Genomic DNA, 22,433 nt, shown 5'->3' on the forward strand with positions numbered 1-22,433 from the left:
GCGGTGTGACCGAAGTGTCGGTAGACCTAAATTAGCTTTCGTTGAAAAAAAACCACTGACATAGCGAGAGTAATTAGAAGCACATATCAGGCAGTGCGGTTCTGATCGGATTTAAGGGTGGTGATTAATGCAGAGCTAGATGGGTCCCAAATAGAGCAAGCATAATCTAATTTTGATCTAACTAGAGTTGCGTACAATTTACCTTTAAATAGGATGGAACGGAGAAAAAATTTCAGCATAGAAATACAAGCATGCAATTAACGTGGTTAATTACATGTTCAACGTGTATATTCCATGACAGGTTGTGAGTTACATGCATGCCAAGATACCGGTAACTAGTAACAGGGGTTAAAGCGGAGCTATTAAGAGTATAAGCGAAGTTGTCATTAACTTCATTGTGATGCATTACTCTCATGACCTTACATTTTGAACCAGTTAGCTTTAAAGCCATTTGTTGCACCAGTTAGAAATAGCGTCAATGTTGGATTGCAAAATAGAAACATCCTGTGGGTTATTAATTACATGATAAAGCACACAATCATCAGCAAAATGTTTAATGCGAGAGTTAATACCGACATTAATATGAATAAGAAATAGTAATGGGCCTAAAACCAATCCTTGTGGTACGCCTGAAGTAACAAGAAAAGTAGGGGAGTCATAATCATTAGCGTGAACATACTGTAAGTGATTAGTCAGGAAGCATTGAATTCAGTCTAGGATATCAGGATCTATATTGAGCTTGCTCATATTTAGTACGAGGAGTTTGTGTGACAGTCTCGAAGGCATTAGCGTAATCTAAAACGATGCAATTGGTTATAAAATTTTTGTCAAAAGCTCCAAAAAGATTGTGAGTAAAAGAGAGTAACTGCGTTTCACAAGATAAGTGCTTCCTGAAACCGTGATGACAAGGAGAAAAAAACATACATGATCCAAGGAAAGATACCAAGTTTTAATAAATGATGTGTTTGAGAAGTTTGCAGGGTAGACTGGTTAAATATATTGGCCTGGAGTTTAGGGCAGAATGGGTGTTACCTGATTTGTGAAGTGGAACCACCTTACCCACCTTCCCATCATCTGGCAAAGTGGAAGTCTGTAAAGACTGCGAATAGAGTTCAGCAAGTATGATGGAACAGTAAACTTCTGTAATTTTTGAGAACCTTGAATTTATGGAGGTCCCGATACAGTCTTTGACTATGGGACCTCCTCCTGCATACTAAATACTTGTAATATGACCCAAATTCTAACAATAAATTCTGATTCTGATTCTGATTCTGATTCTATGTTGTCATTACCTGCAGAGCTAGACAATTTGAAATTTTCTATCAGACAGCACACCCCAGCTGAATCTACAAAGATGAAATCCATTGGAACAAAACCAGAAAAAACCACTGGCATAGAAAAGGCCATTAAGCCAGAAAAGTAAGAAAAAGAACGTCGTTCAGCACATTGCAGCAGTCACCATTAGGAACAGCATCACCATTGCTGTCGAGCAAGCGAATTGTGTTACATTTGCTGCCACGAACTACACTGGTGGACAACTTTCTGTGGCAATGAAGGAAAAGCTAGGGGCACGTGGCTGCTGCACATGTGTTACGGTGCCAAGTAGTCCGCCAGCGTTTGACAGTGATTTTGGTTGCTCAGAACAAACGCTGAGTCGACAAAGCTTCATGTGCGACAGTTTTGCGTTTGCCCAGACGTGGAAGGGAAAAGCCGCAAAATAAGTAAAGATTTACATCCAGTGCCGTGTTTTATCTTATTTAACTGCTGCTAATAAAGTGTTTACGTTTTCTCTTCCCCAGCTTAAACTAATGTGGATGAAAACAGGGGACTCTTTTCAGAAATGCTCTCACTTATGCGTGCTTTGTCTCCGTAGCTTTCCCTTCATTGCCACAGAAAGTTGTCCGCGAGTATACATTCCAAAACAGTCGAGGGTTGTCTTTAAAGGGGCACTAAAGGCAAAGATTAAGTCTAGCTAAAGTGATAGATTAGTGCTCGAGAATCTCTAAGGCGTTAATATTATCGCGAACAGAGCCTTAAAAATTGAGAAACTGAGGTAAATGCAGGACATGATTAGAGACTCCCACGGGACATTTAAAGGGACACTAAAGGTTAATTTTGAGTCAACGTGGACTGTTGAACTACCATCCAAGAAACCTCAAAACGCTTGTTTCGTGCGAAGAAGAGACTTACTTTAAGAGAAAATGCCTCCTGAAGCGTCCGCGTACCTCTAGCGCAGTTCAAATCACCCGCCCTCCGATGGAGGAGTATTGACGTCATGGTCTCATAGTGACGTTGCGCCGCCGGTGAGTAAAACGGCTCCCGCAGACAGCACTATGGCTTTTCTGCACACAACGCAAATGTGCAGCCAGAAAGAGCCAAGAGAGAGCCGACAGCAGCGCAAAAGCGAAACTATGATGGCTAGTGGAAGGGAAAGCGCACGACGATAAGCTGGTTCTTTATTTTATGACGCCAACTTCGACGCTCGTTGCAATCGATGACCCTGACGACACATTAGCTGGTGATGTTGGGCTCGAGTTCAGCGATTTAAGTACTGATGAACGTGACCTGCTATTGAGGGCTCACACTGCCGGTGTCGTTGCGTACTACTACGACGACGGCCTGCTTTGAAAGGTACTTCACGCGACTTCAGTAAGTCGGCGTTGAACTCGTAATCCTCTGGACGAAAGTGCAGCAAGCACACTACGTGATTTTTCGGCTCTTTGCCAGCGCGCTGTGGCAGAGGTACGGCACTTAACCACTTCGAACGGAGAGGTTCACTTGTTGGCACACAGTGATAAGTAACGTTGGATTCGCTGCTGCAACTGCCCTTGGCCAAGTTTAGCGGACCGTTTGCGCATCCCACGACATCACATGGACGTGGCATTCTCGCTACTTGTTCCAAATGCAAGTTTCACGAGCCAGCAGGACAACCGCAGCATGAAGCGACAAAGAAACAACTGAAACTGCAAAGTGCGCGCGGCGCAAAGTCGAGCGAAAACGAAACGTTTCGATCACCCATACTACTCAAGGGTAACGTCGAAATATTTTTTCTTAGAATTGAATAGAAGTAGACAAGTAGCATTTTCTTCCATTTTATAATCTAATGAAATGATCTTTTTAATACGAGTAGTTGAGTACTAGTGACATAAATTATGATGAGGAGTACTTTCCTCATGGGGCTAGTACCAGAATGTCACTGGAGGGTCTCAAATCGTGTCATGCATTTACCTGAATTTCTCGGTTACTAAAGCTCTGTTCGCAATTATATTGACGCCTTATACGTTCTAGAGCATTGCTTTATCACTTTAACTTGACTTTCTGGTAACCTTTGCTGTCCCTTTAAGCACTTGCTCGATGACGAAAGCACTCCTCAGTTAAATTCTCTCACTAGTACTCAACTACTAGTTGCAAAAAACATCCTTGTATTGTATTATAAGATGAAATAAAATGCTACTTGTCCAGTTCTATCTCATATTTAGAAAAAAGAATTCATTGAATTTACCCTTGAAAATTATGCGGGCGTTCGAAAGGTTTCGTTTTCACTCGACTCTACTAAAACGTTTTCGTGTTTCAGTAGTTTCGTTAGTGCATACTGCTGCGCTGGTTTAGCTGGCTCGCGAAACTCGCGCAAACTGCAAGTAGCAGAGAATTCAACTTCTATGTGATGGCGCGGGATGCCCTAACGGTCTACGCCATTTGGCCAAAAAGCAGCTGCAGCGGCGAATCCACCGCTCCGTCATGGCTCGGTACCACCGTCTGTCAGGTGCCGTTTTACTCACTGACGGCAGCAAAGGGTGGTGATGGCCTATGCAACATCACCACTCCTCTGGTAGGGTGGCAGGAGATTTGAACTTCGAAAAAGGTATTTGGACCCTTCAGATGCAATTTTCACCTAAACTAAGTCTTTTCTTGGCATGAAAAAAGCATTATGAGGTCTCTGGAATGGTAGTTAAACAGTCTACGTCGATTTAGTATCTGCCTTTATTGTCCTTTTAAGCAGAGTGGGCAAGGTACAATTGTGGAACATGTACTTTGCCTGCGCAATGCCACTTTTGTACTCGTGATCAGTGCAGTTGTACACGTGCCATCGTTCGGGCGTCATTGCCACCTTCGCTCGGTGGAACATTCTTTCCTTTTTGTTTAACAAGCACTTCAGATGGGCATTAAACCATGGAGCTTTGGAAGAAGAAACAATGCATATTTTAGGAATGTAGCAATCGATAAAGAAGGCAACTTTTTCTTTAAAGAGAGACCAATTTTCTTGAATGGTGCGGTGCGACTGTAAAACCTCGGCATGATGTCAGTAATGAATTCTGCTAGTTCGTTATTTATGGCAGAGAAATTAACATTTTTGTAATCTTTAATAAATTTAGTCTGCTTCTTGTGAGGCATACAGGCCTGAATATTGCAGTTAATATAGCAATGATCGCTTAGGCCAGGCAAAATAAATAGGGGTGAAACAAGTTCTGGAGTTGTCGTAAGCAGCAAATCTAGTACATTAGCAGAATGAGGTGAGCAACGGGTAGGCTGAAGGACAAGTTGCCTAAGGTTGAAATCCCGACAAATATTTAAAAATGACAAATATTCCAACGAGTTTGCTACGAGGCTTGGCGGGTCAGTAGTCCAATAATTAGTGGGTAAATTAAAGTCCCCGAAAAGAATCAAAGGGCAGTTGGGAAATTGCACAGTTAGCTTATTTAGGACATCATGTAATTCGTGACAAAATGTGGTAGAAGACATTGGCAGTCTATAACACACGCTGAAGATAAACCTTTTATGCCCTATAAATATACATGTACTAATAAATTCTAAATTACTGTCAACCATAATAACATTGGAAACAACGGTATCCCGGACAGCTGTTAATACACCACCGCCTGGACGACCAGTACTACAAACATTGGGGAAAGTTTCACGAGCTGATACATTGTCCACTCTGCTGCTGTGCTCCTCTATCAAAGTTTCAAAATGCTGCTTGGTATCGACTGTCCTGATTACCCGCTTTCAGAAAAAAAGCAAAAGAGATGCCCCCTCAGTGTGTATTTTAGTTAACCTTTACAGTGGTGCCACATTTTTTTTTTTGTTGGTGGTGGCACATGTAGAGAGATGCCAATGTGTAGTTGCCTGTTACTATGTACTACCATATAGTGTATCCTTATGATACGTTCCCACCAGCTACCTAATAATGAGGTTCCACTGTGCTGCCTAAATGTGAGGCATTCTTATTGAATGACTGGAAATCGTTGAGAAATTATCTGATCGATGCATTCACTCAGGAACTGGTGCCTCTGCACAACGACCATGGCTTTTCTGTAGCAAAGTTATTCTGAACAGTTCTCTCTTGCATTGATCACTCTCCCGTGAGACTCCAATAAGCACTTTTATCTCCTACATTTTAACAGAAATGGTTATTTGGCAATTAGGAACAGAAAGGACTATTAAATTCATATTCACAATTTCAAATGTATTGGCACACCCTTAGTGTTCATGAAGCCTGCCCGAACTGGAATGTGGAAACCACATCCTGGAATAAATCTTGTGACCTTGTTCTCAGTAGTGGAATGCCATAACCACTGAGCTACAGCAGCAGGTCTAATTTATTTCAGTGCCAGCATGTTATGTTTACATAGATAATGCAGTCATTAGCACAGATGGCGTGCACAAACAAGGAAAAAGGGCACAAAAGATTTGCACTCGTGACTAAATTTATTCTGCCATCCTGTACCTATAATCCTATGGCTAACTTCATCTTGTGAGTCAGAAGCATGCAGCTATCCTGTCCTTCCTTATGTGTGCCTAGCTTGCACCTAGCACTTTTTCCACCTTTTTCCGGGAAAATTAACAATGACTGACTAGCCCACCAGCAAGTATTGCAATGTTTATTTCCATACAAAACCAACTTTACTGCCACTGAGGCTTAGTGGTTGTGTAAAGCTGCTGTGGCCACAATCTCATGGCCGCAGAATAAAAAAAAAAGCTCATGAACTAATATTTAGGTACATGTGCTATCGCACGCAATATGAGTTGCAACATGGGCATACACCTGTCAGTTCTTTCAATAATAAAATGACAAGTGCCATTTTTCTTGTAAACAGAGTGCTACCGGTAATTGGAATGGTGCTCAGCAATTTTTTTGGGTAGGCACTGCCATGCTGCCATAAGGGCATTGTACGGCAGCATGGCAGTGCCTGCACAGGAGAAAAAACGGATTCTCGTGTTGCAACTCATACTGAGCGTACACCTCTCACAGCCAACTGTGCAGTTTTTACATGTAAAACTTTATTAGCAAATTACCGTTACGACCATTTCCTTTCATAAATCATCAGTTCAATGATCATCTAGTGATGCGCAATTTACTGTGTTAATTACTAAAAAGCAGAAGTGGGACAGTTGAAACAGGTTTTGGAGCAATTTCTGGAGCAGAATATTTAGAATAGAGAGGAAAAGAACATTTCCAGAGTTACAAATTTGAAAAATTTGGAGCAGCTTATTTGTTGCAGAACACTCAAAATCTGGAGCATAATGAAATAAGTGATTGCAATTTTTACACTACAAAGAAATCTTTTTAATTCGAATTTTATAGGACAGGAAAAAATGTCTGGATTAACCGAATGTCGAATTATCGAAGGAATCAAGAGAACAATCAAGACAACCAGATTAACATGCTACAATGTACGCTCGTTACAACGGACCCGGGTACAATAGACTTTCAGATATAACGGACCATATTGCAGCCTTGGTTTGTTCTACCTATTTTATTAATGCAATGAAGTTCGCTTTTAACGAACCACACTATAATGGACTATCGGCTACAGCGGACGAAATTAGCAAAAACTTTTTTTAAAATCAGGCGCATAAGACGTTCTTTTGCCATGTCGAGAAGGGCTGACAACTGACTTGCGAGGGCCAGCCGACGATCGGAGCTCAATTTCGCATGCGTGAGAGAGGAAGGCAGGGTGGAAACACGCTGTTTTTTTCGTGCGTGAGGTATGGGGGAGGCGAGAGAGGGGGTTCAACTTGGCGGCTGCTTACGGTGCGGCCAACGTATCTTGAAAGCGACCTGCAATGTGGACATAGTGCTCGGCCACGCAGGTGCCGTATCTTGAAAGCAATCTGCGACGTGGACAAAGTGCGCGCCCGCGCGGGTCTCATCTTTAAAGCGATCTGCGATGTGGACAATGTGCACCGAGTGCCGGTAGCTTCATATGCGCTACGCTTTCGACATTTAGCTTGCGTTGAAGCGAGAGAAAGCACGAAGGTCAACTCGCTCGCTGCTGCTGCCGTGCTTATCTTGCTTAATTTGCTATCGTAATCGATGCTTCGCCTTTTGGGCAAAACTGCAACTTTTTTTGTTTTTTTTTTTTACTTTGGACGTTCGTTACTCACTCTCTGCAATAAAGTTGCTCGACATCATGATGAAAGTTTTGGAAGTGAGGTGTTTTGGATATTACAGACTTCGGATAAAGCGGACGTTTTTTGTCGGATTATCAGGGTCTGTTGTAACGAGAGTCGATTGTATTATTTACTGATTTACTGAATGAATCGGAAAATCTTATTTCTATTTTGCACAAAAGCAGTGTAGAAGCTGTAATTCTCGTCATGCTGTGACTGATAGGCGCTTGCAGCGACAAAGGCTCACGACTTCCTTTGCAGTGTGGCTGCGACGCAAGACCCATGTCTTCATCAGAGATATGCTTTTCACTGCCTCACACACATTTCGATAATTTTTTTCACCAGTGAGCCATCTGGCAACAGCATCACGATGTAGCTGGTGTGTCTGGTGCCAGCATGCAGGCCACAGTAATATCACTCTTCATCCTCAACAGCTTCCGTCACATTTGACATTACACGTGCATTGCAACGAGTCAGAATGAAACTACAGCTCACTACCATTGCAGATGAAAACATGGTTGCTATCGGCGTAATTACGAATGGTGACTACGCAGTTCTGAAGGCATGCGGCCAACGCAGTGTTATGTCCACCCCTCAAAAATTCCTGGGGAAACCCTGTTTTGCACATACAGTAAAACCTCGTTAAACCGTACCCGCTTAAACAGTAGTTTCGTTTTAAAAGTAGTAAAGTCAAATCCCCGACTCAGCGGCCATTGAACATAATGTGTTTTGTATCCGTATAAACCGTACCAGCTTATTGCGTACGCATCGTTTAAAACGTAGCGTTTCCACTTTTCGTCGTGCAAACACGGCGGTACGTCATCTCGATCAGGCGGCCCGGCAGAACAAGCCTCAGAGATCGGAACAACGGCCTCCAAGCACCCTGTGTGTTTGCGCGTGAAGCCACATCAACATCAACATCACTTCGGCACCGTGCCAGAGAGCGTTCTTTATTCTACAAGAGAGCGTTGTGGCATCGTGCAAGCGAGGACTCGTGTCATGCCAAAGCTCGGATAAAAAAGACGCTGGGTGCTCAGCATAGAAGAAAAATTAGACATCGTCCGTGCTATCGAACGTGACACGAAGAAGTTTACGCTGGTACGCGACAGGGATTTGCTGTTGACTACGGTGTGTGGCATTTGGAATGCGAAGAAGTTGCTCGGCAGCACTGCTGTGACCGCGAAGAGATATCGGCTATGAGGTTCAACTTTTCGCCATCGTTGCCTCTGTTGTTGCCGAAGTGTCGACTAGCGACAGTGATGAGGACGACATGGAAAGTGACAGCAAGGGCGATTCAGGCCTGACAGTGGCAGAAGCTGCACGTTACGTCAGCCTCATGAATGCAATCGTCGCGACGAGAACAGCACCCGGCAATGAAAAAGGTGCCCCGGGGCTTCTGCAGCAATACCGCGCGCGTGCACGGAGAATACGTAACACCAACGAGGAATCTGCCATGTGAGTGTTTGCCGAGAAAAGGGGGCTGGCTGAAAAGCTGGCACGCAGCTTCAGTAAGTTTGAGGCCGCTGTCGTCATGCTAGGCCACCACAGCATCAAACGAAAATAACACTTTTGTTGCGTGAAGTGAATAAATACTGCATGTTCTTTTCCCCCTTTCATCGCACTCTCTCTTGAGTTCCGTTTTCCGTTTTCGACATGTAAGTGGGCGATCTGATGCTATTTCGGTTAAACAGTACTACTGTTTAGTACGTACCTTTTCCGAGCTCTGGCCAACTACGGTTTAACGAAGTTTCACTGTATCAGTCTTGTTCGACACAAACATGCCCATGGACTTTGCTTCACTGTTAGCATTTCTATAATGGTCATCTTATTTTGCATGGACTAATGATACTTAAATGCAGTGACCACCACGTGGAAAAGGATTTGCAATGAGGCCTCTGCTAGCATGCTCGATACAAGCTGCATGGGCCATGCAAGCACCGTCGCACCCAAGACAACACGATGGCAACGATAGCAGTAGTGGCAGCACAAACTTTCCCGGAGTGTCTGTATAGTTGCCATCACAATAAAAAGAACGGAACAGATATGGCAGATACAGATTTGCAAACTCTGCAGGCAGCAGAAAGAATAAAAGGAAAAAGAAACTTACGTCTTAACACATGTCATGGTGCCATCTCCTTTGAAGCCCCGGTTGCACTGGCATCGATAGCTGTGGACAGTGTCGTAGCAGGTAGCATCTGGGTGGCAGCGTGCCAGCTTGAGTTTGCACTCGTTCACATTAGGGCATTGTGCATAAGACCATGATGCTTCCCGGGGGCCCCCCAGTGAAGGAAATTGCTTGCGTACACGCTCTGAGCAGGTGCCTGCACCAATGTAAAAAAAATTTCAGCGCCCGTTTCACAAGGGGCAAACACACCACCGCTGTCTATATAAAGAAGCTACATTGAAGCCATGCCAACTGGGAGGTAGCAGCTACATGCAGACAGGACTCACTACAAAGTTAATTTCTAAAGAAAAGGACACATAACTTTTAAGGTCAACAACCAGCCACACTGCACAAAACAAAGAATAAAGGCATTGAGACCACTGCCAGAGTGGCAGAATTAAGAGACAAGCTACAACAAAAATCAGGTTACGTGACAATCACATACCTGTAAGCCACTATTTAATGAGGCTAAAATAATTGCTTCATGCAATGCACATGCAATGACTACGGCCAACAGCTGAAGACTACACAGCAAGTGCTGGGCATGAGGCAAGTTCTTCAACTCGCACGTAAAGATTTTACATGTTGCAGTCTCTTGGCACATTTTTTTAACAGTTCAAGGTGGTTAAGAAGTTTTAAATATTAGGTGTGGTTCCCCCCCCCCCCCCCATATCCAGTCAAAGAATTCTCTACTAATAAAACTCCAGAACACAATGCCAAGGTCAGGTTCCAAGTGCCTTCTCTGCAAACACTCAATACACCGCAGTGTTGGCAACACATACGTATTCATCCTCTAGAGATGTTAATGCTCCGACAGTAGAAATATGAATGTGCATAGGTTAAAAATATTTAAGTCTAGCCTTTTAGGTGCCAAAACCACAATCTGATTATGAAGCACACAGTAGTGGGGTCTTCGGATTAATTTTGACAACCTGGGATTCTTTAACGGGCACTTAAATCTAATAAGAATATGACCGTTTTTTGCATTTTGCTCCCATCGAAAGGCGGCTACCACGCCCAGGATCGAAACCACGACCTCAAGCACAACGCCTTAGCCACTAAGCTACTGTGGCGGGTGCAACATGCGTAGGGTCTCGAGAAAACTGTGTAATGGCAATAAATCTGCCAGGAGCTGAATTCTACCCTGTGGGGAGGCGCGACTCTCGCGCGTCCCCTGATGTTTTTCCCGCATAGCGCATCCCCTGATATGCTGTTTTCCCGCACGGCTCGCGTGGCCTGGCGCCCGCGGCGTGGTACAAGCGCGGTGCGAGAGATGGCGCGACTGTCGCGGCGGGGTTACTTGGGCGCCAGATGTGGGAGATACGGGGTTCTCTCCTCCGTACTCTTGGGACAAAGGAACGACAACACACAGTAGTGCAAACAGTCACAAGGGCATTTATTGCACCTTTCATAGATCCATGCCTGCTAGCCGAGTTGCTATCCACAAAACATGCCGATGGGCGCGCGACAAATCTAGAAGTCCGACTCACCGCGAGCGAGCGAATATGTTCGCCCCATGCTGGATCCCAACGCCTGGTCGTTCGCGTGTTCGGTCACGCCAACGGAGGCGCGCTCCAAGGCCGCCACGCGAGGCGGTCTCGCAGAAGCATGGGTCGCCGCGCGCGCGTGGGACGTCCACCCGTGCGCCCGACCCGCCGGGAAAGAGGGTCGCTCCACCCGCGGCACGGCACGTCCGTCGCGCTCGCTTCCCGAACCCAAAGAGGCCAAGCGCCTTCCCTTTCGGCGCCCGAGTAACCCCGCCGCGACAGTCGCGCCATCTCTCGCACCGCGCTTGTACCACGCCGCGGGCGCCAGGCCACGCGAGCCGTGCGGGAAAACAGCATATCAGGGGATGCGCTATGCGGGAAAACATCAGGGGAGGCGCGAGGGTCGCACATCCCCACAACCCTCACCAATCAATGCTCACATTATGTTTTTGGTTTATTCAACACACTTCACTGTCAATGCTAAAATATAACAAATGGTTCAATGCTACTGTTTATGTGCAAAGTTATGAGCGGATGCATCAGAATGACATGAAAAACAACTTTTTTCAGACAAAAAGTGCCATGCTATGAAGATGCCATGCTATGAAGATGCGATGAAGTTGAATACTGCTCAACTGAACTAAGACGCCATACACTTAAACTATTGACACGTGTACTTGTTTATCTTTCTCGGCTGACTACTTTTCATTGTCTAACAAATGTTATCACTCAGCACAGGACACACACGCATGTATCAAAAGTTTCTCGAATGTTATTGATGGTTCTATCCGCTGTCTGTTGTCACTGAACCTTGTGTCATCTGACTGTATCCACAACACGAATAGTGTAGTACTTTCAAGAAGACACGTGGGCACTAGCGATTACTCTGGAACATGACTCATGTATAAAAGCCGACATGCTTGACCTGTTGATCGGACTTTCGCCGATCGCCGATTGTGTTCGCCGCTATCATTGTAGCCTGTTTTTCTGGGCACAAGTTCGTCGAATAAACAGTTAGTTTCGCAAATCACAGTTTTGCTACTGTGTTCTTGACCGTCACTACCATGTGACACTATGATCACAGGTCAAATGGAATACATGCCTGACTTCTCTGACAGGCTATCAGATGCAGAAACCACAGACTGAAGAGGAGTTTGACACTCCACACTTAAGTGCATTGATATAACACAGCACAGGCTGAGTTGGTACAGACGACAAAGTGTGCACATAGGAAAGGCAGATGCAGTCAATGCATTGTACCTTTTCTTAAATATTTAAACTTAAATGTAGGAGTGCAGCCCTTAAACAAAAATATATGGTATTCAGTGCAGAGCACGAAGTTGAAACCAGAAGCATGATAATGTGGTTTCAAATTTTTTGGAATGTGCTTCCTGTCCATACACTTCTCTTCAACTTCTGGTTCACAACTTCAGAACTGCTACACCTAGTTTGTATGATACCCAAACCAAATTCGGTGCTATTTATTTACCAGTGTCCAATGGCCAGTAGCAAATAATGCTCTCAATACCAAAATGTTGAACTTGAAACTGTCATGGATGAAAAGAAGTCATACTTCACAAGTGACTGGATACTGGTTTCGTTAGTGAATACAATAGGTGCATTCAGAGACACAAAGTCAACAGCTCACCCACGTAAGGTCCAGAAAAGTCTCCCTCCACACAGACCCCATTGTTTGGGTTGTAGTCATTGCCACACCAACCGCAGCCCAGCTTCTGCAGGCAGCCAGCACAGTCTTTAAATGCTGAGCAATTGGGACACTGTGCTCCTGGGAATGTTGCTCCTCTGTAAAGGGAATGCAATGAAGATTTGCTAACATAGAAAAAAAATGCATGTAATTTAAAAAACTCAAAAATGATGTCTGCTGTATGCTATATGTCATAAAATCAGATCTAGTAGATCCGAGGGTGTCTACCAAGTTGACATTGCCAAATTCTCTGAGTGTTCCAGGTTTTCCCTCAGCACCCTTGCAAAATTCCCTGAGTGACACAGAACCTTGTTTTATGTCAAGACAGGCTGATACCGTGTTGCCCGATGCTGTCCCTCTCTAGTAAGCATGCTAAAAATTTTTTTTAAATATGACTTAATCCAGTTTGAATAGTAAGCAGTAGCATATATTTTATTCAAAAAGAAATCAGAAGGGAGGGGTTAGTAAAATGCACAGCGAATACAAGCACCTTTGAAAAAAATAATAAAACTAATTGCAAATCGAGTTGAACATTATCAAATACGAATAAAAAGGAGATGCATACAGAAACAAATATTTTTGTATATCCCCTTCAGTCACGAATTATGATCAAGTGTCGATACATGTGTGAAACATAGATGTTGCTTGAGACTCTACTGAAAGCAAAAGAATTACTATTTGAGCATTTTATGATGAGTTATCATAATTACACGTCTCTCACATCGGCTCCGTCTTTTTCGATGTTCCGCTGGCCAATTTTTCGAGGTACGACGATTTCAAGCACATCATCAGATTCGTGAAGTTGCCCAGACTCGACTGATACGAAGTTTCGAGGTGGGAACCAATTTTTGACAATTTTATTGGACTTTCTCTGTTCATCCCACTACGTGCGGAGCTAACCCTAGCGAGGAGCAGGGCCCATTAGGCCTTGCCGGCCTACGTGCCAGGCGGACATGGCAGACTCCCATATGGAAGAGGAAGAGGACAACAACGAGGAAGATTTCGGTTGGCAAGTGGCTACCAGACGATGATCTCATGCTGGAAAGAAGAGCAGCAACGCGGCCAACGCGACGCCAAGTACCTCGCAAGCGTCCAGCGGAGACGCCGCTACCGGCGGCAGCAAGGGACCCGCCACCAACACCGGCTCGATCAAGAATCATATAGTCAAGGACTCAAGGATGCCCCAACTGCCCGAGGAGCATCGGAAGATTATGATCAGGCCACGAGGAGGACTAAATTTGAGCAAAGTAAGTACCACCGCTATAGGAACTACAGTGATCGAGGCTTCAGGCCTAACGACAGAACAAGCAAGTGAAGACATGGTGTGCCCCAACTTCACATAAAATATTGTGGTGGTGAGCACACCTGAACCAGACCATGCGGCAAGGTACGTGAGAATCAAGTCCTTCAAAATCGTGGAAACGGAGTACGAAGTCAATGCGTACGAGACAGCCCCACACGCCACGTGCAAAGGAGTGATTAGACGAGTCGACATCAGAGACTCCCAGTCCACCATCACAAGGAATATCGTGCATGAGCGCAACCCACTCGCTTCGGCCGCCAAGCGCATCAAGACGTCGGGCTCAGTCATCGTCCTCTTCGATGGACTGAGAGTGCGAAACTTTGTGCGCTACGGGCCGACCTTGTTGAGATGTTATCTCCACAGGAAACAATTTGATGTGTGCTTTACTTGTGGTAGGGTAGGACACCGCTCGGACGTGTGCCCCACGCCGGACTCTGTTCAGTGTAGAGGGTGTGGAACCCTCAAACCACGAGCGGAACACGTTTGCATGCCCAAGTGTAAGTTATGTGGAGGAGACCATCCCATCGGAGACAAGGCGTGCAAGCAGAGATTTCAAACACCCTATGTAGTACGAGCTCGCCGAAGGGAACGCGCCCGGTCAAGATCGGCCACGAGGGAGAGAAGCCGCTCCAAGTCGGGAGGAGCGCAGGTTCAAAGGGAACGCGCCCGGTCGCGATCGGCTGCGAGGGAGAGAAGCCGCTCCAAGTAAGGAGGAGCGCAGGCGCGCTTAGAAGATGGAACACCTGGTGCCAGGCCGACAGTTGGGACCGCCTGGGTGGATAAAGTCAAAGGTAGGGTGAGAATCATCGGTGGCGCCACTACGCCGGCAGTGACTGAAAGCAATGATGCCACAATAGAACAGTTGATTAGGGAGGTAAACTCTTTGCGTAAAGCTAACGAAAAGCTGACCAAACAGGTAGTAGAACTGAAAAAAAAGGCACAGCCGAGCCCTGCCAGCGTAGCAGTAGCCATACCAGTAGGTCAAAGCAACGAACCAAGCGAGGGAGATAACTACCCTGCCCCGAAAAAAAGAGCAGTAAGCCCCGAAACTGACTCGATTTTCTCAGTCCTCAGCAAGCTGAAAGATGTAATCAAAGAAATTAGAGAGACGATGGAAAGGACTAACTTTAATGTGGATAAACTATGGAAATGGAGGTTAACGGCCGAACAGCGATTCAAGAAACTCGAAACGAGATGCGACGACGATGAATTCTTGCCGTCAGAATCAGGAAGCGTTATATCGCTCTCCGGAACGTCAGAGGGCGCTCCAAAGAGCGATCGCCGGTAACAGCAAAATTAACCCATACAATAATCATGGATAGCGCCCACAGTTTTAGTGTGTGGCAGTGGAATTGTCGCGGATTCCTCAACAAAAAGGCATCGCTGCTCCAATTAATTAGATCGATGGGGGTCAAGCCAAAAGTAATTATGCTGCAGGAAATTTTAGCGGATGAAGTAAAGCTAACCGGGTACAAATCAGTATGTAGACAAAAAGATTGCGGGAGGGGATTGGGGATTGGCCTCCCTCGTTGACAAACAGCTACCCTTTATCGAACACGATATGCATCTGGGATTGAGTAAAATCGAGTATATCCTAGTGGAAGACGTACTCAAAAGGCACAAGGGCAGGGCACAGAGTATCTTCTACCTAAACATTTATAGCAGTCCCACCTACAAGAAACAAAGCTTTAGGGCACTTTTCAACAAGGCACTCGCAGTCGCAAAGAGCTCCCTGCTCATCATCAGAGGGGACTTTAATGCCCCCTACCAAGTGTGGGGATACGCTTGGAATACAAAGAAAGGTGAGGGGTTATGGGACCTTGCCACGGACCTGGGACTGTGCCTGATCACCGATCCGGCTTTCCCCACCCGCTGTGGCACGTCCACGTGCAGGGACTCTACACCCGACCTAACTTTTGTCAACAACTCGAAACAAGCTAGTTGGGAAAACTCGGGCACCGATCTAGGCAGCGACCACTATATCATATACATAGGTATAGGTATGCCGAAACAAGAGACTAGTACCTTTCGGTGCACAGACTGGGACCTTTTTAGGAAAGTTAGAGTGAAGAGACTAGAATCGGAACCGATAGAAGTGGGCAGACAGTCCTTCCAGACCTGGATCAACCAGCTCGAAGAGGACCTCAGGGAGGCCACTAAAGAAATTAAGACCGAAGAAAACATAGAGAGCATAGATAGTAGGCTCGCGCATCTCATCGAGGCCAAACAATCCATCCTGCAAAGATGAAAAACGCAAAGACTGAACCAAAAGCTCAGGAAAAAGATAGCGTTGCTAAACAGACAGATTGAGGAGCATTTAAGAATGCTCGTGAAACAGCAGTGGGACGAAGTTTGCCACTTGGCAGACGGCAGAATCAAACATGGAGGCAGTTGGAACATCCTCAAACATCTACTGAACGAGAGCGACACTAAGTCAAACAAGAGAACGGCAATTACAAAACTAGTACATCAAGTCAGCCAGTACACAACTCAGGAGGTAGTCATGAGACAGCTCGCGGACAAATATCTCCCGCTCAAACAACCGGGCGATAGCAACGAACGTGTGGAGTACATGGGAGGACCGGGCGAGGAAATTGACCGCGATTTTACCGAGGGTGAGGTACGGGCCGCCCTCCATGGTCTCTAGTAGATCGGCAGCCAGACCCGACGGTATTACCAATAAACTCTTAATGAATCTAGACGATGAGTCGATCACTTTCTTGACTGATCATTTCACCGAGTTGTGGAGAAAGGGAGACTATCCGGAGGAATGGAAGAGGGCCAACACCATCCTCATACCAAAACCGGGTAAACCACTCCATCTGGATAACCTATGTCCAATCTCGCTTACATCGTGCATAGGTAAAGCTATGGAACACGTTACTCACTATATACGTCAAGCAAAATGACATACTCCCGTATAACGTGATCGGTTTCTGCCCCGGACTATCGACTCAGGACGCCATGCTCCTGATCAAACACAAGCTCATACACGTTAGTCCGGTGCACGCGAGAGCGATTCTGGGACTAGACGTCGAAAAAGCTTTTGATCGCATAGAGCACAAGGTTATCCTCGAGGTCCTGTCCAAGCTGGGGCTGGGGGAGAGGCTATTCAGCGTAGTCAAGGCGTTTCTGGGCGGTAGGCAAGCGAGCCTCACGCTAGAAGAACTAAAATCGAAGGTGATGAACCTGGGAAACAGGGGCACCCCGCAAGGGGCCATACTTTCTTATTTAATCTAGCAATGACCAGAGTCGCGAGGAAACTGGAGAGTATAGAAGGTATACACTTTGCAATGTACGCCGATGACATAACCATATGGAGCGCCAACGGTAACGTAGGCCAAACGGAGACCACACTGCAGGAGAGCATACACGCCGTGGAAAGCACGCTAGGCGAGATGGGACTCAACTGTTCGACGGCAAAGTCGGAGCTTTTGGTCCTAAAACATCGGCGCAGGGGTCGAAGACCCAGGGGCTACGTCCCCTGGGAGGAACCCAAGATTATCTTACGCTGTCACGACAAATCCGCGATCAAGCAGGTGGAAAAGATTAGAATTTTAGGCTTCCACATAGCAGTGGGAGGTACCAACCTCAATGCCATTCAACACATTTCAAACAAGATGGACCAAGTCATCAGGTTACTAATAAGGAGAATCAGCAACAGACACAGAGGCCTGAGTGAGGACAGTGCTCTAAGGCTAGTGTACGCCTTCGCTCTCTGTCACTTCACCTCCGTGGCAGGTCTATTTAAATGGTCGCAGGCCGAGCTGAACAAGCTCAACACTATGATCAGAAAGTTAGTCAAAGCTACCCTAGGTATACCCATCAGCACCTCGAACGTGAAGCTCATGAACCTATGCGTGCACAATACGATAGAAGCGATGGCGGAAGCGCAACAGATGGCGCAGCAGGAAAGACTGACGAAAACGCGAGCGGGCAGGCTTATACTCAAAGCGATAGGAATAGACCCCAATAGATCGATGAACCCTAAGGAATCCGAGGTAGAATTGAGCGCGAACCTTACAGACGCCATCAGAACCACCCCCCTCCCGAGAAATATGCATCTGGAACACAATGTTAGCAGGAGAAAAGCGAGAGTGAAAGCTTTGTTGAAAGAAATTGAACAGCTAGGACAACAGGCGGCCCTTGTAGACGCTGCCTGGGTCAAAGGCAAAGAGGCCTACACGGCCGTGGTGGTCGACAGCCGCGGCGAGGTACGGGACGCCGTCACCATCTTCACTAAGGATTCCACAGTGGCGGAGCAAGCCACGATTGCACTAGCCATCAGGAACCGTAAATGGTCTTTCATCTATAGCGATTCCAAAGCAGCAATTAAGAGCTTTGACAAAGGCTATGTCGCTGGGACTGCGGCTAAAATTATCGACAAGGTCGAAACTATCAAAACTGAAATCCGATGGTTTCCTGCACATATAGGACAAGTGGACGAAACTCGGGCCAACCTCAACGAGGTGACGAACGACCTGGCCCAAGGACTTGCTTGCCGTGCCGGTCAGAACCGAACCAATGCCCAATACCATTCCGGGGAGCATAAATATCACTTACTAACTTACAACGACATCACTAAATATTACTACTTGGGGCGTAGGCAATTCCCACTGCCACACGTAAAATTGAACAGGGCTCAGGCAGTCACGCTACGTTTACTGCAAACTGGGACGCACCCCACTCCGTATTTCATAAATAAAATTCACCCCGAAAGAGAAATTAGGAAAGAATGTAACATGTGCGATGGCATCATTGACATCAGACACATGCTGGCGGGCTGTCCCGCGACTCTCGCCGACCCCGAAGAATAATGGCTTTACTGGCACAAGATGATATCAAGCTCTTCATATCAAGATCAACTACAGGCTGTCCAGAGGGTCCACGATGACGCTATGAGGCTCGGTCTGGTGGTGCCGACGTGGACGCGGCCCGCCTCGGTCTGAAAAGACCGGGCTTCAGGACTCTAATAAAGTTTTGTGAATGAATGTAAAGTCACTCATCCTACGTTTCTTCATAAAAAGGATTAAATCCCCTGCTCGAATTACATGCACAAGTTATTCATTGGCCTCAAGCATTTCAAGAAAGAAAAAAATATACATGTTTCGAGGTTGCTATCAACATGCTCCATGTCAAACGTTCCGTAAAACACAGTAGTGCCTTCACCAATGTGGTACTCTGTAACGATAGATATTAATCAGAAGTAAAAGGGAATTTAGCTTATCAGAATGTTCAATTTACTCTATGCTTAATGTTTGTGCTCTATTCCTTGCCACCACTGCACAGAAATGGCAAAATAGGTTGCGTCCACAAATGTGGACAGCGTGACTGAAGGGGATGTGAGCTATTTCTATCAACTGATAGCAACCTCATTGGTATGAGGCCCGAACTTTTTCACAAGTGAGGTTCTCTTTCAACAGCTGGTGGGTCAACCTCAACTGCCCTGACATACTCTCATCCCGCGCACAACCCCTCAGTGTTGCATTTCACTGCTTTAAAGAGTTTATTTTGGTTTGTATGAGGGACACCTGCATCTCGGCATCAGCCAACACTTTGTTTTTTGAGCTCAAGCTCCTTGAAAGAAGCGGTGGCACGCTTCCTTTCCCGTTCATTCCTCAGTGCGTAGGTCCTTTCTGTTCTCGTCCTCCTTCCACCGTGTGTTTGCCCCACGGACCATCTGAAGCATCCTCTTGGTCAGTTTTACAGTCAACGTACGATTTTTCGGACTCCCTAGGGGCCACGAAAACGTCCAAAAAATCGGACAGTGCGAAAAAATGAATGCATGTCTTTTACTACCCTTAAGGGCTCAAAACGCCACAGGGACATCCGGGAAGGCCTGCCAGTGCACTTATTAGGCATATCGGTGCTCGTACTGTGCCATGAGATGGTAGACGCGTGTATAATTAAGGAATACGTACTGTGTCCCATTACAATTGCCTCCCTTCCCAAGCTTCACCGCAATACTTTCGCGTATGCTCCACCGTGTAACATTGCTGTATTAAGGCGAACCTGACTTTTGGGATCAGGCATTATGCAACGTGCCGTGCTTTCCGAACTTCGAAGACAACCGCGAGGACCACAAAGGCAGAGTCGGTGCCATTGCTGACAGCAGCGAATTCTTTCAATGAAAAACACGGCGCTGAACGGCAAGAAGCTTAGCAGCGAACATCGAAGCAGCTAGGCCTAGTGTTTGCCGCGGTAGTGGCTATGGCTGCCAGCGGATGTGCGTGCGAGAGTGCCGGTTCAAGGCGGCGAGATAATCAAAGCGGCGGCTGTGATGGCTTTAATTGATGCTGTTTTGGATCTGCAGTCACATCAAAAAGTCCGAAAACGCAGACGGCCGACAGGTTCTTTCGTCCGGAATTTCAGACATTCTTATACATTAGAGAGTTTTAGAATACGGCTAGAATAGCATCTTGGGCTTGTTGATTTTCCATCCTGGTGTTAACAGCGCAAAACGTAGAAGGGCGACGAGACTAGAAGACAACACCACAGCGCTTGTGGTGTCAAGCGCTGTGGTGTTGTCTTCTCGTCTCGTGTCCCTTCTACGTTTTGCATTGTTAACACCAGGTTAGAATAGGGGCCCCAAATGTTTCGGGTCTCAAAGAAATAGCGTCGAAGATACTGATCATGTGATCATACATGATCATAGTATCACGTGATCATACACCACCCGTTTTCATGGTGCTGCCTCAGTCCGTGCGAAGCACTTAACAATACGGCGGACAGCCAAATCACTGATGGGATTTTTGGCATGGTCACGTTTGCTCCATCGCCATCGCCCATGCAAGGGCTGCTCAGTCTGCGCTTTTATCCTAGCTGCAAAGTGATCCGATTCGCGTCACATGTCCCATAGCTGATTCATCCACAATCACATGCTTCTTGTGCATCCTGTTTAAAGGATGGCATTCAGTGCACCTCATCGTGATCCAACTTCTAGTTGCTGGCGCCGCATGCACGATTCACTAACTCAAAATGCAAAATGGCGCCCCGTAAAGAGGAGGAGAATGGGTGACCATGAAGGAAGGGAGAAGGGAGCCTGAACGCACAACGTGAGGAGAAGGTGGATTTTCCTAGGAGGTAATGAAATGTTAAATGACAGAGAACCTTGCCTTGAAGTATGGCTTCATGGCAACATGCAGTGCTGCCTTGAAGTCACACCTCAAGGCGAAATTCACATATAACCTGCATCCCAAGTTTACTGTTGAATTTTGAAAATTTTCGATGCGGGTTATTAGTGGAAAAATGCAGTATAACAAAACGTAGAGTTGGATTGATTGAAAACATCATTCCCACCCAATGGTTTGAACTCAACACAGCAACAAACAGTTCCATAAGTTGGCTTTCTTACACAGAAGAAAGAAAAAACAATATAAGAACTTTTGCTGCAGCCATGAAGTATGCCATGTGGATTCCCCAATGTCGTTGTCACACATAAAGACAAGTGAAGTCAACAATCCCCCTTCTCCACCGCCAAAAAAAAAAAAAGAACATTTGGTTTATACATAGGTTGATGCAGAGTCCCCATATTTCTGTCTGCAATGGTTTATATTGTGACTTCATGATGTCAGAATGTTAACCAAACAGCCTATCAGCATACCTCATAGTAAAGGAGTTCCTTTCAAAAATATAAATAAAGATAGCAGATGTGGTTTTAATAGTTAGATTTTGTTAAACATTCACTTAGAATTCGATGCCATATGTATGGAACTCGCAACATATTGCACTCATGAACTCATGGGCACTTTTTTGCAGGATTGATATGAACAAGTAGGACTGTAGCACAAAGAGCTTTGTGCCCATGCCCTTTATGCTCAGGAAAAGGGCTGACTAATGCTGGTATTTTTCATGCAGGAGAGCATATTTGGTGCATCCAAAATGGCCGAAGCTCTTATGAAAGATTCCAATGAATTTTCTGGTATCACAAACAGCAAACAAACTCAGGCCTCCAGCACTCACTTGGGGCTTCCGTGGTCCTCATCAACCCACTCACGACAGCCACCATACATGAAGGAGGTGGTGTACGTGGAGAAGAGGAAGCAGCTCTGCGTCTCTCGACACCAGGCACACCGCCCAGGGTCCCCCAGACATGAAATGCATCCTCTTCGCCTGCAAGGATGAAGGGCCCAACCACTGTTGACAAATTGCTCAGAGTGCATCCACTTATAGAGCAGTAGGGCAACCAGACTGGCTCACCTTATCACATTTGATAACCACTTTCAGTTTCCGATAAGAACTCGCAGACTAATTTTCACAAACTTTGAACGAAAGTTGATGCCCTCATGAAGACAATCCGCCTTTGTAGAAACACTGACTGAAGGCTGAGGTTTCCCTTGTTTGGGCACTTTTGAATCAGGATTGCAAAGACAATATAACATC

At 45.9% G+C, this 22,433-nt stretch overlaps 1 protein-coding gene across 1 annotated transcript in view; it reads right to left on the reverse strand.

Moving 5' to 3' along the window:
- The window catches only part of Megf8 (multiple EGF like domains 8), a 221,282-nt gene that overhangs the window by 141,193 nt on the left and 57,656 nt on the right, over window positions 1-22,433 (reverse strand). Inside the window, exons 10-12 of the mRNA XM_050196139.2 lie at window positions 22,014-22,163; window positions 12,692-12,846; window positions 9,500-9,713 (exon numbers count right to left, since the gene is read on the reverse strand). Coding sequence (XP_050052096.1) covers window positions 9,500-9,713; window positions 12,692-12,846; window positions 22,014-22,163 — 519 coding nt within the window. The remainder of the gene's footprint in view (window positions 1-9,499; window positions 9,714-12,691; window positions 12,847-22,013; window positions 22,164-22,433) is intronic.

The sequence above is a fragment of the Dermacentor andersoni genome, chromosome 1 (assembly GCF_023375885.2).
Source record: "Dermacentor andersoni chromosome 1, qqDerAnde1_hic_scaffold, whole genome shotgun sequence".
In the NCBI taxonomy this organism is placed as follows: Eukaryota; Metazoa; Arthropoda; class Arachnida; order Ixodida; family Ixodidae; genus Dermacentor; species Dermacentor andersoni.